This window comes from Myotis davidii, unplaced genomic scaffold (genome assembly GCF_000327345.1).
Source record: "Myotis davidii unplaced genomic scaffold, ASM32734v1 scaffold653, whole genome shotgun sequence".
In the NCBI taxonomy this organism is placed as follows: Eukaryota; Metazoa; Chordata; class Mammalia; order Chiroptera; family Vespertilionidae; genus Myotis; species Myotis davidii.
The window spans coordinates 1,560,871-1,578,884 of record NW_006285129.1 but is presented as its reverse complement, the minus strand read 5'-3'; the positions used below and the strand labels follow the sequence as shown (position 1 = coordinate 1,578,884).

At 41.9% G+C, this 18,014-nt stretch overlaps 1 protein-coding gene across 1 annotated transcript; it reads left to right on the top strand.

Moving 5' to 3' along the window:
* Positions 1-1,707: 1,707 nt before the first annotated feature.
* LOC102770340 (hornerin) lies at positions 1,708-8,255 on the top strand. Its single transcript, XM_015558772.1, has 3 exons — positions 1,708-1,745; positions 2,608-2,766; positions 4,317-8,255. Exons 2-3 carry the CDS (start codon positions 2,629-2,631, stop codon positions 7,623-7,625), a joined length of 3,447 nt encoding a protein of 1,148 aa, XP_015414258.1. The 5' UTR covers positions 1,708-1,745; positions 2,608-2,628; the 3' UTR covers positions 7,626-8,255.
* Positions 8,256-18,014: the final 9,759 nt, after the last annotated feature.

Here is an 18,014-nt window from a genome sequence, read left to right as displayed (position 1 = left end):
CCCACGGTCTCAGTCACACCTTTGAAAAGCTCTTTCCTCTGATGAAGTATGATGACCTGACCCAAATCAGGTGTCCAGGGGAAACAGGGCACTGTATGGGTACTGACTCTGCAGCCCTCTGGGTAGTTCTTAGAAGAAAACATATAGCATAATAATGGTTGAATTTTGAATCATGTGATTTATCATTTGCCAATAATTGCTACCACTCCTCCCCAAATTCTGATGGTTGTGTTGCAAAAGTTTAAGTCTATGTCATTCACTCAGCTTTAGTGAAATTTGTGTTACATGCTCACAATGATGGCGTGCAGAGCAAGGACCTCAGAGATAAGCAGAAAGGCACTCGTGGATTCCAATGCTGATTCAGTCTATATTCAGGTGAAGTAATGTCCTCTGAGGTAACAATGGCAAGAGAGAGGGCAGACCCTAGTCCTGTGAAAAAGTATAAGTTGATCAATGAAGATCACTGTAGTCATGGTCCTCACTCCTCTTTCAATTCAATTCAATTTGACGAACATTTATTGGGGACCTTAATTGCCAAGCAATTTGCTTAGTCTCCAAATGACATAAGGAATAATGATGCCCATTCCCTATTCTCAAGCTCATAGTCCAGAAATGATCTAGGCAATAGACATATACGTGTGTGTGTGTGTGTGTGTGTGTGTGTGTATGTGTGTGTGTATTTCAGGATATAAACCAAATAATTAACAATAGCTTTTTCTGGATAATAGGATTATAGGTATTTTCACTTTCTTTTCTTTGTTCATCTATATTTTCCAATTTTTATATTAAACATTAATTTCATAGTAAGACTATTTTAGAAAATTATAATATAGTTTGATACTACAATATGAATAAGATACACAATTATAACTCTCGAGTAATTCAAGACAGAGTTTTTACAGGGTGTCTAATGTGGGTTTTTAAGAATGAATAGGAGTTCACTAGGCAGATAATGAGAAAAGATATTCCAAGAAAAAAAATGAAATAGTATGTTATTTTCAGGAAATTTAAGTAGTTGATCACTGGTAGAGCATTAAGAGGAAGAGGGAGAGAGAAGATGGGGCTAGAGAGAAGCCACAGCCCAGATCATGAGGAACCTTGAATGCTATGCTAAAGAGCATGCATCTCTTCTTAAGGTTATATAGTGGCTGAATAGAAAGCTACATTGACAAAAGGCCACTAAAGTCTGGTAAACAGAGTTGGGTAAAGAAACAAGAGGGCCTCTGCCGCCATTATCTATTTCAAGAGGTAATAATATCATGGGTGATGCCTTGACTGGAATCCTACATAAGAAAATTTAGCTTTAAAAAAAAAAGATTTTGATCAGATGATCTGTAAGCTTCCTTTTAAAAATCAGATTCCATGTCTCTTTGACATTTGTTCCCTGATGCCCCTGCAGACATTACATTTAACTTCAGTTAAAGTCCACATAATTTGTTACCAATGCATTATGCTAGATACTTCATTGAATATGCAAAAGGTCTTTCTTCAGTGTCCAGAGACTGACAGGTGGAGCTGGTACTCGCCCAGATTTGGGAACTGCTAATGCAATCTCAGGTGAACAAGTAAGGAAGTAAGAAGATAAACACTAGGAGGTGGAGATGGAGGTGGAGCTGGGCTTATTTGAGAGTAAATTAGGACATCTCAAAGGGAGCAGCTCCTCTATAAGAAGGCCACTATCCGCAACTAGCAGCACCCTGTAAGCTGCTTCAGCCTCTATCCTACTTGTTCCTCTGGTGAACTAGGTAAGTGAGCAGTATTTAGAGCTATAAGTTATGAGAATCTGGGATGTTCTCTAAGGCAAAGAGGCCCTGGGTACCAGGCTTCCTTTGAATATACTTTGGAGAACTTTGGTATAAATTTAACTTTATTGAGAAGAAAAATGAAGAAATAACTGGGACTGATAGTATCAGCTTTTTTGGGGGTCATTTCCTTAACCATCTTGGGCTCAAATTATCCAGTAGGCAGAATGCCTCCTTCACTTACTGCGCTTTTTCTCTCTGTTGTCTAATCAGTAAAGCCTGGGGTCAGCCCCTCTTGGAGAATGAAAACAGAAGCTGAGCCTGATAGCTGCTGCCCCAGCTCCGTGTCACCTAGGCCTGTTGTTGTCTTTGCTCACTTTATTTACTTTCTCTGGCCTAGAAGTCTGGAGGGTCTAGTTTAGACCCTGATACCCCTTAGTTGGAGTCAGGCATGCCTTGTAGATAATGGACTTGTCCTTCCCTAGTGTGATGGGTGAGACCTAGAAAGGAACTGAGGAAACGGATGGATTGGCACACCCAAGCCTTTACAGCTCCAGAACAAAGTTCATAAAATTATCCCTGATAGAGGCAAAGAGACCAAAAATGGAAGTCATCACTCCTATATTCATTCAGGAATGGAAATATGAGATATTTCCATAATGAGATATTTGTGTTCCTAATTTCATCACTTTCTTGCTATATGACTTGAACAAGTCATTTAACTCTGGATTGGCTCTTGATCATAACAGAATTAATCATCCCTCATTAATTCTGAATAATTTTTACAAATAATTGAGACTACTTATGTATTTAAGCAAGAAAAAGGAACAATAAGAGGTGGGTCTCTCCTTTTCTTCCCTTTTAGGTTAATTAAATCTACAAAAAGATGCCTAAATTACTACAAAGCATCGTCACTGTCATCGAAGTTTTCTATCAGTATGCCACCAAGGATGAAGAGTGTGACATGTTGAACAAGGCAAAAATGAAAGTATTTTTGGAAAATGAATTCCATCAAATTATGAAGGTAAGAACTCCATATCAGGACTAAAACAGTGCAATTCCCTTCTTCTCCCTTTCTACCTTTTGTCACATATGTCACAGAGACATATAGAGAACAGGGTTTGGTAAAAGCTTAAAACAAAGTCAAAAGTTGACCCCATAATGGTTTCTATAACATGAACAAGAAAGTGATTCTATTTAAAAAAAAAAAAAAAAGACAAAAATTCATAGATTAAATGTCCTAAGTGAGTAATTCTTCTGGAACAACAACTGAGATGGTCCTTGGAAAAACTGAAAAGTAGATAAAATGTATCTTCTTCCCCTTCTTTGTCTTTCTTCTGCCCAAAATATCCTGACCACAGCCCACTTCTGAGATGCTGACACTATAAAGCCTCTGAGTTCAAGAAATTAGCATCTTACTCCTAAATCATGAAAGAGGGTGACCACCACCTTAAAATGTCAGTTCTGGAAATAAATATCTGGGAGCTTAGATGTGGTTCTTGATCTCCAACTCATTGAATCCAGCTACATACTAAATATTTTCATTTGGATTCCTATCAATGTCTCAAATTCAGTGTGTCAGATACAAAACTAAACTCTCCTTCTCCTGTGTGCCCAAAGCAGGAATCTGGTGCCATTTTAATTTCCTCTCTCTGCATGCTCCATCCTCCAACTTCCATCAAATTCATCAATAGTCTCTCAATCAGCCCATTTCTCCCCATCACTATTGCTGGTTCAAGCCATTTCTTACTTCCAATCTCAGCATTAGATACAAATCTAATCATTTCAGACTCATTTCAAAATCCTTCAATAGCTCCCAGTTCTTAAAATAAAGTCCAGAATTACTTAAGATAACTTCAAAGGCATGATTTGCTCCATATTTACCTCTCTAGCCATGTCTCTTCACTGCTAAGACTCTAAATTTAGCAATTCTGAATTTCTTTCAGTTCTTTCTATATGAGCCATGTCTTCTCTTACCGCCAGCTCTTTGTTCGTATTGTTCCCTCTACCTGGGTCCAACCCATCCTTCAAAAGACATCACTTCCCCTCAGTAACCTTCCTTGAACCCACAATGGCTCCCCTCTGGTGTATTCTCATAGAAACATCACAATAAACTGTGATTTTTAAGTTTGTGCGTCTGGCCCACTAGACTTTAAGTTCCATTTTGTCAAGAACCAAACTTGTTCATTGCACCTAACTGAATGAAAGGCAGATAGTAGGTGCAAAATAAACCTGTTAAATGAGTAAATGAATTAATGAGTTAATGAATTAAGCTGGACAAATAAAGAAAAATCATATATAATATAGGTATCTAAAATTATTATTAATTAGCTAATCATTTATATTTGACCCATTCCTTACAAAAAATAATCTTCTAGTTGCATATTCTTCTATTTCTCACTGCATTATTCATTGCATATTTCCTTCTCTCGTGCTCAGGATAGCACAGTCCAGCCTAAGGGACTATGTGGATTAACCTATGTAAGCTAAGCATTCATATTTTTACAGCCTTTCTTCAGTTGGGTATGTGGTCCATATTGACAGAGCTGCCCTTTGTACCTTGTTCCTATACAGAATCCAGATGACCCAGACACTGTAAATATCATCATGCAAAGTCTGGATCGAGATCATAACAAGAAAGTGGATTTTACTGAGTATCTTCTGATGATATTCCAGCTGGCTCAGGCTTGTAATAAAATCATCGGCAAAGATTACTGCCAAGCTTCAGGGTCAAAGCAAAGAGATCACAGTCACCAGCACCAAGAGGAACATAGTGAAACAGAAGAGAAGGACAACAGGCATTCAAGTTGGAGTGCAGGAGAGGATGATTCCTATTCTAGGGGCTCCAGAGGACACGTTAAACACAGGCCTCAATCCAGCTCCAGAAGAGTTGGGCATCAAGGAGGTTCATCTAATTTGGGACACAGGCAAAGCTCTGGGGAAAGATGGAAAGAGTCAAGCTCGGGCCACTTCAAGGATAATAAGAAAAATAAGTATGGCTCTCATCAACAAAAAAGGTCTGGGAGTGAAGAAGATGGTTATACTCAGTCAAATAGCTATAGAAAAAGATCACACTCGGCAAATCAGTCAGGCGGTTGTGGAGAACAAGGGCATGGTTCCCACTCAGAGGATCGGTCTTTCAGTTCTGACCAACATGGGTCTCACTCAAATGAATCTTTAGGAAATAGACTACAGGAGAAGAAATCAAATCAACATCATGGATTCAGCTCAGGGAGTTGTGGAGGACAAGATCACTTGTCAAATTCAAATAAGCCCACTGGTTATGGTCATGAGTCTGGCTCAGGTCAGTCCTCTAGTCAAAGAAGACATGGATCCCACTCAAGTGGTCAGTCAGGGCACCGTGAAAGACAAAAGCATGGCTCTGGATCAGGACAATCCTCTAATTATGGAAAATATGGATCTGGCTCTAATCAATCTTCTAGTCAGAGATACCATGAGTCTCATTCAGAATCCAGTTTAGGTGAGTCATCAAGCTGTGGACAACATGGACCTGGGTTTGGTCAGTCTTCTGGCTTTGGGCAACATGGGTCTGGTTTAGGTCAATCCTCTAGTTATGGACAACATAGTTCTACTTCAAGGCAGTCATCAAACTTTGGACACCATGGAACTAGCTCAGGCCAGTCTTCCAGCTATGGTCAACATGGGTCTGGATCAAATCAGTCTTCTAGCCACAGCCGACATGGGTCAGGCTCAGGTCAGTCTTCTAGCTATGGCCAACATGGATCAGGATTAGGCCAGGCTTCCAGCTATGAACAACATGGGTCTGAATCAGGTCAAACCTCTGGCTATGGTCGACACAAGTCTGGCTCAAGTCAATCTTCTAGCCATAGCCGACATAGGTCTGGATCAGGTGAATCCTCTGGCTATAGCCGACACAGGTCTGGCTCAAGTCAATCTTCTAGCCATAGCCAATATAGGTCTGGATCAGGTCCATCCTCTGGCTGTGGACAACACAGACATAGCTCAGGTCAATCTTCTGGCTTTGGGCAACATGGATTTGGATCAGGTCAGTCTTCTTACGGTCAACATGGCTCCGGCTCAGGTCAGTCTTCTTACGGTCAACATGGTTCCGGCTCAGGTCAGTCTTCTTACGGTCAACATGGTTCCGGCTCAGGTCAGTCTTCTTACGGTCAACATGGTTCCGGCTCAGGTCAGTCTTCTTACGGTCAACATGGTTCCGGCTCAGGTCAGTCTTCTTACGGTCAACATGGTTCCGGCTCAGGTCAGTCTTCTTACGGTCAACATGGTTCCGGCTCAGGTCAGTCTTCTTACGGTCAACATGGTTCCGGCTCAGGTCAGTCTTCTTACGGTCAACATGGTTCCGGCTCAGGTCAGTCTTCTTACGGTCAACATGGTTCCGGCTCAGGTCAGTCTTCTTACGGTCAACATGGTTCCGGCTCAGGTCAGTCTTCTTACGGTCAACATGGTTCCGGCTCAGGTCAGTCTTCTTACGGTCAACATGGTTCCGGCTCAGGTCAGTCTTCTTACGGTCAACATGGTTCCGGCTCAGGTCAGTCTTCTTACGGTCAACATGGTTCCGGCTCAGGTCAGTCTTCTTACGGTCAACATGGTTCCGGCTCAGGTCAGTCTTCTTACGGTCAACATGGTTCCGGCTCAGGTCAGTCTTCTTACGGTCAACATGGTTCCGGCTCAGGTCAGTCTTCTTACGGTCAACATGGTTCCGGCTCAGGTCAGTCTTCTTACGGTCAACATGGTTCTGGCTCAGGTCAGTCTTCTTACGGTCAACATGGTTCCGGCTCAGGTCAGTCTTCTTACGGTCAACATGGTTCCGGCTCAGGTCAGTCTTCTTACGGTCAACATGGTTCCGGCTCAGGTCAGTCTTCTTACGGTCAACATGGTTCCGGCTCAGGTCAGTCTTCTTACGGTCAACATGGTTCTGGCTCAGGTCAGTCTTCTAGCTATGGTCAACATGGGTCAGGCTCAGGTCAGCCTTATAGCCAATCTGGGTGTGGATGGAGTCAGCCTTCTAGCTGTGACCAACACCATAGTCAACATGGAGCTGGCTCAGGTCTGTGTTCCAGCTCTGAACAATCTGGGTTTGAATCTGGTCAGTATTCTGGCACTGGACAATATGGGTCTAGCTCATATAGCTCTGAACAATGTGGCTTTGGATCTGGTCAGTGTTCTGGCACTGAACAATCTGGGTTTTGCTCATCTCACTCATCTAGCTCTGGACAATATGGTTTGGGATCTGGTCACTGTTCTGACGCCGAACAATCTGGGTTTGGCTCAACTCACTCATCTATCTCCGGACAATACGGTTTGGGATCTGGTCACTGTTCTGACGCCGAACAATCTGGGTTTGGCTCAACTCACTCATCTATCTCCGGACAATATGGTTTTGGATCTGGTCAGTGTTCTGACACCGAACAATATGGTTATGGCTCCTGTCATTCACCTTGCCCTAAACAATGTGGTTCTGGATCCAGTTGGTGTCCTAGCTATGAGCAACATGAATTACAAGGAAGATGTGGGTTAATTTTAATTGGTACTCATGATGAGGACAGTAAACCCAAAATAGGCTCAACTCCCAATCAATCAAGAAGAAATAGCCAGGAACGGTCAGGGTACAATGAAGAAGAAAGAAGTAGTGAGTCTGAGAGATACAAGAGTATTCATGGACAAAGACAAGTAGAAAGCTCCTTGAGTTGTGGCTTTGGACAACCTACAGCCAACACACCCAATTTAGTGTCAATGTTCAAGGAGGATAATAGACAAGATGGCCATTATTATTATCAGACAGAAGGCGATAACTGTGGAGATGGAAGCACCAACTCAAGTTCCCACAGTTTCAGTAGCAGCACTCCACTCTATAAATATCTCCAAGAGCACAGGTGTTAATTCTAGTGATGAATAATAAGTAGAAGTGAAATTAACTCAAGTAGTAATTTAAAAAATAAGAAACTATAACAGACAAGCAACTTATTATAAAGCGTCTTTCTAAAAGTGAATGTATTTGTTTCTATCTTTTTCATTTGATTGTATTCTATTCATTGTTATTGGGTTCCTTCCAAAGAATGTAGGGTATGTGGGCTACATTGCTAGGAAATCCTGAGTTGAATAAATAATGTGTGGGACTAAATTTAGAAGCATAATATAAAGTATTTATGGAGCCTAGAGTTTAGTTAAGGTGTCTTTTTGAGAGTTCACCATTCATTATTTATGCCAAACTAAGCCTGCATCTTTAAAAAGCAAAAAATTATATTACCAGTTCTTCAACCAAAGCTTCTCTTACATCAATGTAAACCATAATTTTTGGTGTGCCCCACATTGGATGGTAGCAGAAAGAAGATCTTAAGAGCAAAGATGTAATGTAGGAAGTTTCCCAGTTGATCAAAACCATCAAGCCCTTATTCTCAGGTGCATCTTTTATCAGTAACCTACAGCATCATTAAAAAGTGGCACCAGCCAGAACCGGTTTGGCTCAGTGGATAGAGCGTCGGCCTGCGGACTGAAAGGTCCCAGGTTCGATTCCGGTCAAGGGCATGTACCTTGGTTGTGGGCACATCCCCAGTAGGGAACGTGCAGGAGGCAGCTGATCGATGTTTCTGGCTCTCTATCCCTCTCCCTTCCTCTCTGTAAAAAATCAATAAAATGTTTGTTTTTTTTTTAAAAAGTGGCACCAGGTGTTTGTTTCTCCCTAGCCAGTGAGTGAGAGCATTATTTCTTAAACAGCAGAGATGGACCAGTTCAGGATTAAGAAATCCAAATGAGGGCTCTGACTTGATTTTAGCAAGAAAGATGTTGCCCAAGAATTTGCTCTAGGTAAAAACAAAACAAAACTTTGGAAGAGCAATACCATGGAAATACAATGGCTCCAACCTATCTCTATAGTTCATTGGCCTTTCTACATAGGAAAATAGCCTTTAAACCCAGAGGGAAAGAAAGACTCATCTGCCACTGCTGTATAGTTGTTTGGTTTGACTGTAACATATCTGTTTCAAATAACTGGACTGCATTAAAATTAACAATAAAAAATAGTGATTAAACACTAAGGTTGTCTCATCTCTGCTTCACTTCACTCTCACACACAGGTGGTCAGACTAGAAACTAGCTCATATAGCTATTTCCAAGGTCCTATGCTTCATGAATAACCAAGATTTTTTAAGAAATTATTAAAACTCAATAGTAAGACAAACAACTCATTTTGGACACTGCTGGAAACACACCATCTGAAACTCTACCTCTGACTCTCCTTTTCCTACCCTCAATGCAACACTTAATGTCCTTGAGGGACACTTGAGAAACACCCTCTTTCATTAGCAACACACTTAGGGAACAATTTCCAAGGGAGGATCCCTGCTTCAGATAACTCATCTCCTCACATTTAATTTATCTCGTCACATTTAATAATTCTCATTAGCTTCAATTCCAGAGGGTGGCATTTCTGACCTAGTCTTCCTTAGTATGTGCCTTATTTGAAGTTCACTATATTTATAAACAACCACCCACAGTTTTCCACTCTTTAAAAGACAAAGATCCTATATCCAATTCCCCTCAATAGCCAGAATTCCATATTTTGCCCTGTCCCCCTATCTACTCCTGTTCTCTGACTCTCTCACCCTGTGTGCTTGAGACATGAAACATGAAAGATTCCTGAGCAGCCCTCCTACCTGCTGCTCAGTCCTCACCTACACATCCTAGTCAGAGCATTCCAGATGTTGAAGACCTTAAATCAGTGGGTGCTCTGAGGCACATAACTAACAGATCTGCCATGCAATATTCCAGACTTCACAGACAAGGAAACTTCATGTGTGAAGACATCAAGGAAATAGTGTGTTCAAGGACCCAAGGGTACATGCCTTTGAATGAAGCACATAGGGCAACGAGTTTCAGGAATTGTGGCTTGGTAAAGCAAGCTGGAACAGGCTGTAAAGGGCTTTTAGGGGATTGTGAGGTAGGCAGAGAAGAAAAGTCAGTGAAAAACACTGATAAAGATAAATCTAGCCCTAGCTGGGGTAGCTCTGTTGTTTGAGTGTCATCCTGTGTCGAAAGTTGCTGGTTTGATTCCTGGTCAGGGTATGTACCCAGGTTGTGGGTTCGATCCCAGGTTGAGATACATGTCAAAGGCAACCGATTGATGTTTCTCTCTCACATCAATGTTTCTCTCTCTCCCCCTCTCCCCTTCTCTCTCTCTAAAATCAATAAAAACATATTTTTTAAAAATTTAAAGAATGTGCCAGAAACATAGGAGGCACTTGATAAAAATTTAGTAAATGAGTGAAAAGTACTTGTAAGCCAAGGGGAAGGCAATTGTGAAAAGGAAGAGATTGTCAATACCAGAGAAGGATGTTCACTGATGACTCAAGTACCCAGAAGAAATGGCATAAATAGAATTAAAAGCACATATAGTGAAATCAGCCTTGAAAAGGAATAGGATATATCATATTCTTGAAGCAAAAAGAAGGTAAAAATAAGTGAAGATATAATTACCTCGGTGTTTCTAAAAGGATGAGCTCCATGGAATCACCTGAGGTAATTATTTAAAAAGCAAATTCTTGGACTCCATCCCAGACCCACTGGAAATCAGAATTCCTAGGTGATAAAGCCCAGCAACTTGTGTTTTCAATGGTCTGTGGCCCAGTGAATTTCTTTGAGAAAAATGGAATTTAGGAGAATTCATATCTGTTGGCCACTTAGAGAAAGCAAAACTGATCCTTTGCCCAGCTACCACTATGACTACAATTACAGATCCCACAGTTGGAGAGAAGGAAAAAACTCCACACCCTGAGATAGCCTAGAAATAAGAAGAAGATTTCATCTAGAATTAGTCTCCCCGAATCAATGAAGCTTAAGCCATTTCCTGTCAATTGCTGACTTCCTAATGTAAAAAAAACTCCCTCACTTTTGCAATACTGACGTCTACAAATATGATAATTATGTGGGGAAGTTTCTGTTTTGTCAACATAAACATACTAACTATAAACTTGGTAACCCTGAGATTTTGATTTTTTTCCCCTTTAAATGCCTTCTGTGTTATTTATTCTAGAGCATATTCATCTCAGGAATGAACTCATGCTTTTTTAATCACTCCACCATCCTCCCACTGATGGGGAGGGGAAAAGATAGGAGGCTTGGAAAGAGTCGGAAAGATTTGAAGCATTTGTTGAGGGGTCTGTAAAAGGGCACCAACTAGGAATGGGTAAAGAGAATCCCAGTTAGTATTCAGAATTGAGATAAAGTTGAAATCATAAATGTGTAGAGAGAAGCTAATGAATCACAATATGTGATATTCACTAAAACCAACAGCCTGGCAGAAGAAGCAAAGAAAATGAAGTCCACGTTAATTGTAAGTTTGGGATTTTCAGGGCAGGTGCAAGACAAAGTTATGGGTCCAGGACACTCAATGATACATACTGAGGGTTACAAGTATAGGCGGGAAGGACAGAAACCCTTATAGAACTTCTCCTGGGCCAAAACCGGTTTGGCTCAGTGGATAGAGCATCAGCCTGCGGACTGAAAGGTCCCGGGTTCGATTCCGGACAAGGGCATGTACCTGGGTTGCGGGCACATCCCCAGTAGGAGATGTGCAGGAGGCAGCTGATCGACTTCTCTATCTGTTTCTAACTTTCTATTCTTTTCCCTCTCATCGATGTTTTTAACTATCTATTGCTCTCCCTTCCTCTCTGAAAAAAATCAATAAAATATATTTAAAAAAATAATAATTTAAAAAAGAACTTCTCCTGGGCCTAAACTGTATGTGCATGAAGGGTGGGATAATTTTACAGCTAAATCTCCCTCTACATTCAATTACTGTAGTAAAGATGGGCTTTGCTAGTAGCAGTAGCTCTTCAAGTAAAAGAAAATAACTATAAAATACACAGTCAGGAATATGGGATATACAATGTCAGACCACGTATCCCCTTTTTAATTCACAATAACTTTGGGGGGCAGAGATCCTTCAGCTTCTCGGTGTGCAAACTGAGGTTTTTAGAAGTTAAGCCAAGAACACACTGCTTGTCCAGGATGTAGTTCAGACTTGAACTTAAGTATGCTGACTGGGAAACATTCTCAGTCCACTAGCCCATACTGACTTCACCAGGAATAGCTAGGCTCCACTTCATAGAGTTAATGGAAACAGCATCATCCAAGAAAAAATAAATTTCTGGTAGAACGGAGGGAGCATTCTAAGAAAAATTAAGAACAGGGGCATTTTTTGGCAAGAGAACTTCGAAAGAGAGTCTTCTAGTTATGGTCAACCTAGGTCGATGCTCAACCACTGAAGCACGCCAGCCGAGCGGGTATGCAATTTTTAAATACATATGTTATCTGTCATGTCTCTATTTCTTTAGTCTGTCAGTCAGTCCTTTTGCCTTTATTCATATCAATGCTAAATTTCATAATCACACTTTTGAAATTGTGGGTCTCCATGTTATAATGCAGCAATTTTCAACATTTTTCATCTCATGGCACATATAAACTAATTACTAAAATTCTGTGACACACCAAAAAATGTCATATTTTTTGCCAGTCTGACAAAAAAAATAGATATAATTCTGATTCGTTCACATTGGCTGGCTATTATGTTGGCTGTTGTCATTTTTTAAAATTTGATAATCTAAGGGTAAAGGGGTCAGTGCTCCTGACCAAATAGTCAGGTATTGCATGCTTTAACAATTCCTGCGGAACACCACTTGAAAATAGCTGTTGTAATACATTGTGACTATTGTCAGCGATGGGTAAGCATCTCAAGGAGCAAACCTAGTCTCCTGGTTGCTTCCTAAAGAGGCAGAAGGAGAGGATGGGGTTAAGGGTGCAACAAGAGCCACCTCCTCCTGCCAGGAATGATGACTTCTGCCTAGACAAGGCCTCCACCTCCTTTGAGAGGTCACACATAATGACAGTGAGTGGGTTAAGAACATTTGCTTCCTCTCACTTCCTTCCCCACCCTGCTCTTCCCTGCACCCCCACACTACTCTCCTCTCCACCCCTACCTCCCCATGCACACTCTCCTTCACCCAGCAACCTGATTATTTAGTTATTTATCACCTGTTATTTGCTTTCCTCTATTAAAGAACACAATTTCAACCGAGTAAATGTAAAAATCTAATTGGCTTTATCGAACAAATTATGAATCTGGCAGCATCTGAGAAGTTGCACTAAGTGGAAGGTTTTTATAAGCAGAAACTGGGCAGGACAAGAAAGTTATTAGCAAAAGATAAGAAAATATTGTTTCAGGCTGGGTCACCTTTCTTTGGAGGAATGGTGACCACGGTCTTATCAAGCAATTCTAGACTGGTTGGTTTAAAATTCCCCTACTGGGAGGGGCTGAAACTGCAATTAGCTTAGGTATTGAATCTTGATGGGGCTTAACAAAAGTGACTCTATTTTGAACCTAATGTTTCTTTTTAATATCTTTCACCGATAGTTCTCCTACATGATCCAAAGACTATGTGTTCAACAAGACGGGAGTGGTAGGTTTTACCAACAAATAAAAAAGAACCGGGACCTCTCAGAATAGAGATAAAGATGCCAACAGCATCAAGAGAGACAGAATGCTGAAGGAGATTAACACAAAGCCAAGGCCAAACAATCAGTAAAATATTCAATCTTGGAAAATCAAGTTGGCACTGAATGAGTGAAATAACTTGAGAGAAAAGACAGAGAGCTGAAACCGGTTTGGCTCAGTGGATAGAGCATCGGCCTGAGGACTGAAAGGTCCCAGGTTAGATTCCGGTCAAGGGCATGTACCTGGGTTGCAGGCAAAAAAAAAAAAAAGACAGAGAAACCTCAGAAAGTCGTAAATAGAGATTACTATCATTCAGGAAAGTATCCATTCAAGGAACAAATGGAGAGAGCGGCCCACAAAAGAAGAGACTTGAAGTTTAGAGTCCAAAATGGATCCATATGGCAGGGAAAACCCAATATACTGAGACCTAAATCTTCTTAAAGATAGAACTAGAAAAGTGACTAGATCGGGATGGCTAAGAGAAAGACATCAAAATGTCAGAAAGGAACAGGAATAATTGGTACTTTCAGATGTCCTCTCATGCCCCTGAGCTTCTCCAACACGCATGTCAAGACAAGACAAGACATGTCTTCTACTCCACACTGAAGGGCTCTCTACAAGGCTTTCAGGCACCTTGGTGACACTCAGAGAGGGAGGCAGGTGTCCTCTCAGCTTCGGGATGCTCACACTTAGAGAGAGTGGACCGTTCATTGACACTGGAACTGTTAAAGAGACTCCTTTAATTGGAGAATGTGCTACAAAGACAATAGATTACCCTAATTAAGGCCTTATTCAAAAAATACATCTATGCCTCTCTATAATAATAATAATTCACCACCACTCATAACAGTCTTGCGTCAGAGAAGATCATAGACCTACACATTACATCCTACTTGGTATTTTTTTCTCCAAACTCCCCTCCGCCCCTGTTTAGGTGGTCTTTTTTCTATTCTGGATAGAAGTGGAATAGAAAAATAATAAATATTCTGTCCAATAGCATCTTCTTTGGAACTTTAATGTCTCGCACCTGCACCTTGCCTTTTGCATTCAGAAGAAAAGAACGTTGGTGTCTTCGCTTTCAGATCCTTCATGGAGGGACCCTCAGAATACACTGGTGTGACGCCCCACAGAAGGGCTGGGAAAGGCCTCGGATACTGCATATACCTGGCCACAGTCGTTTCTGTAGCTCTAAAATGTTTCACTTCCAAAAAAAATAAAAATAAATAAAATTAAAAATTAAAATGCTTCACTTCCAAATAGTTCAACATTCAGCAAAATAAAATCACTCCAAAGTGTAAAATAACGGGGATCAAATCCATCTTTGCTATGTCAGCAAGAATACCAAGTGCCTGGAATAGTGGGCCACAGGATTCAAGGGTGAAAAGTAATTTTTTATGGTGTCTCAGTTTGGTAAAATCACCTCACCTTCCTGGCCCATCTCACTGTCACCGCCGCCACTCTTGGAATGGAATGTTGAGTTGTGTGTTCACTGAGGGTGGGAGACTCACCGTCAGGAAGGAGATGACGGGCAGGTGGAGAACTTCAATGTTACACTAATAACTGTGATCATAATTTGCCTGGCTGCAGATTTGGCTGTCCTTTCCTCCTACAAAGAAAAAAATGGGTAGGAGCAGAGTTCTTTCAGTTGTCTGCACAGTCCCTCATAGAGAGAGAGCTAAGTGGTAACACCTCCTGAGTGTGTCAAGGAATCCACATCACATTTCACCAGAAATAATCCCATCTGGGACCCAATGCCTCCCTCAGTGGCCACTGCCATCTCCCACAGGAACTCGCTCCTCACTCAGCAAATTCTAACTTCCCTCCACTATCACACCCTTTTGTCTCAGAGCAGCAGCCCCAACTGGCAACAGAACATATGATATCTCAAGGACCCATTGAATAGAAACAGCTACTAATGGCAAACACCTGTTAAGCATTGCATGTGCTAATACTGCTCTAAGAACGTAATCAAAGTAACTCAGTGAGGTATTATTCTTACCCATGTTTTATAGAGGAGAAAACTACAGAAAGGTAAAGCACCTTTCCCAAAGACACACAGCTAGGAAGTGGCAGAGCCAGGATCTGAGCCCATACCCTTAGCCACTATGTGATTTTGCCCTTGGGAAAGATCAAAACAGCTAATGTGATGGTTACATTTAGAAATATGTAATTTACAATTTGCCAGTGGCCCCCCTAATGAGTTCTCCTTTTCCTTCATTCTTCACGTCTGTTGCTTTCAGCCTTCACATCTACTCGTAAAATGCAACAAGGTACGTTATGTTATCTTGTCATAATGGAGCATAAAACAAGATCTCCGTAAGAGTATAGCCCCCATGTGAAATTTAGAAGTAGCCAGGTCTTCTGCCCAGTCTTCCTCAAGGTTGACTCCAAATTTCCAACTTTGCAGGCGCGATAGATGACATTAGCACTAACAGAACTCAAGCATTCAAAAGGTAAAGAAGGTTTGGAGAAACAGATATTTTATTTAAGGTATTCATTCTGTCAACAAATATTTTTAGAGTGTTGAGTAGCTGATACTGTGCTGGATTCTGGGGATTCAACAAGGAATCAGGCAGAATCCTGGCCCGCTGGCAGCATTCATCTAAGGAACACTAGAGAAGACTGAGAATAAACAAGCCAAAAGTAGGTAAGAAACAGGATGCCCTGACAAAACATCCAAGGGAACCTCTTTGATATGGGGCATTCAGGAACGCAGTAAACGTGAGATGCTCAAAGATAGACAGACAGATAGGTAGGTCTTGTCATTATGCCTTTCTGCCACCTTCCAGGGAATTTCATACTTAAGAATAGTTTATGATGCTGAAATAAATGCAAACGTCTTGACCTGGTGCTCCAGGCCCTGCTCCAGCTCACCCTTCCTATCAGTCCTCTTCCCAGCACCACTCCCAAACACACCTTCTCTCTTCCATTCCAATTAGGCCAATCTTTCATTGTGCCACAACACTTCAAGGTCACCCCCACCCTGTTCTCTCCCCTACACCCATTAATTCCAGCTGTCCTTCAAGACAAGCCTCCAGTTCCACCTTCCATTCTCTGCCACATTCTTATCCATTACAAGCTTACCAACCTCCAATTAATTACCTAAAAATACAGCCTTCTGTTCTTCACTGATGTTGCACAAGTGCTAGAACCCAGGACTTGCACACAGAGCATCACAGTCTCCTCCCAGCAAGCGTGGGCAGGAAGGAAAGGGGACTCAGAGGCTGAGAGAACTGACTCGGGCTCAGAGAGGCCGCTTGAGGGAACCAAGCACGGTGTCTACGCACAATTTCCAAATAGGAGGACACGAACGAAGTCTCCAATCAAGAGGTCAGATCTCAACAACTGTGGAGAGCATTTGAAATCTTGCTCCCTGGGATATGTTGTCAGCTTGGCTCAAATAAACGCATACAAATTAAACAACAACAACAAAATTATGGATACAGGTGGCAAGGAGACAGTTCTAGAGGGCAACTAAGGATCCAGGTGGGAGACCTAATTGAAGCCTAGGTGTAGAGAGCAAAGTCTAAGCCTGCTTTCAGAGATTGGTCAACACAGGGCAGAGGGAGCGGAGACTGTGACCTATGGGTAACCAGGGGCACCATGTACCAACTGGCAGCAAAGGGAATGGAGGGGGAAATTCAGGAAACTACAAACCAAGAATGGGTGAGCAAGTTTGAGAACTTGACTGAATTCTAAGCTGTAGGTAGAGACCGTCAGTGAACTTGTTTGGAGGAAAGTTGAAAAAGTAGATGAAAGAGAAGACATGAAGTCCAAAAGATGTTTATGAATAGCTTATTAGTCCCTTAGGTGCAGGGGCATGCCTCATTTCTATCGTCCACAGCACTTGGCAAAATAAATATTTTATTGATTATGTACAAACGAAAGATCACAACAGTTCTGGTATTGCCCAATGGGAAAATATGCCAGGATAATGTGAGTCATCACTTAAGCAAGCTATGTATTGTGCAGGTTTACTGGAAGGCTCCATCACCTTGGCAAACAAAGTGATAATATAATCTAGTGAATAAACATGAGGCTAGAAATGAGGAGGTGAAGCTACACCAACTTTGCCATCAACCTCCTGTAAGACCTTAGATACTAGTAAGTCATTTCACTTCTCTGAGTCTCAATTACCTCATCAATTAAAGGGTAAATGTAACTGCTCCAAACTATTCGTAGTATCTAGAACACTCTTCCCCAGGATCTCTGCTTGGCTAACTTCATTTTTCTTTTTAATCTTTGCTCACATCTTCCCTTCCCAACAAGGCCTGTCCTAGATACCACATTTAATACTGCAACCCGCCCATCCCAACAATCCCATCCCCACACACTCTAGTTTGCACTTTTATTTTTCTTAACACTTCTAACATGCTATATAATTTATTATCTTTACTGGAGGCCCGGTGCATGAAATTCATGCATGGGAGGGGGGGTCCCCTTAGCTCAGCCTGCACCCTCTCCAATCCAGGACCCCTTGGGGGATGTCTGACATCCCTCTCACAATCCTGGACTGCAGACTCCTAATTGCTCACCTGCCTGCCTGGTCACCCCTTACTGCTCCCCCTGTCGGCCTGGTCACACCTAACTGCCCCCCCCCACCGACCTGGTTGCCCCTCATGCCCCCTCTGCCAGCCTAATTGCCCCCAACTCCCCCGCCCCTTGCTGGCCTGGTTGCCCCCAACTGCACTCCTCACCCCGCGTCCTTGTTGCCCCTAACTGCCCCCCTGCCAGCCTGGTCATAGGCAGCCATCTTGTGAGGGTGTAAGGGTTAATTTGCA

Bases quoted from the DNA above. Each gene is read 5' to 3' on its own strand.
- LOC102770340 (XM_015558772.1), top strand. From the start codon at position 2,629: ATGCCTAAATTACTACAAAGCATCGTCACTGTCATCGAAGTTTTCTAT. The intron at 2,767-4,316 runs GTAAGAACTCCA...GTTCCTATACAG, and splicing joins AATTCCATCAAATTATGAAG to AATCCAGATGACCCAGACAC.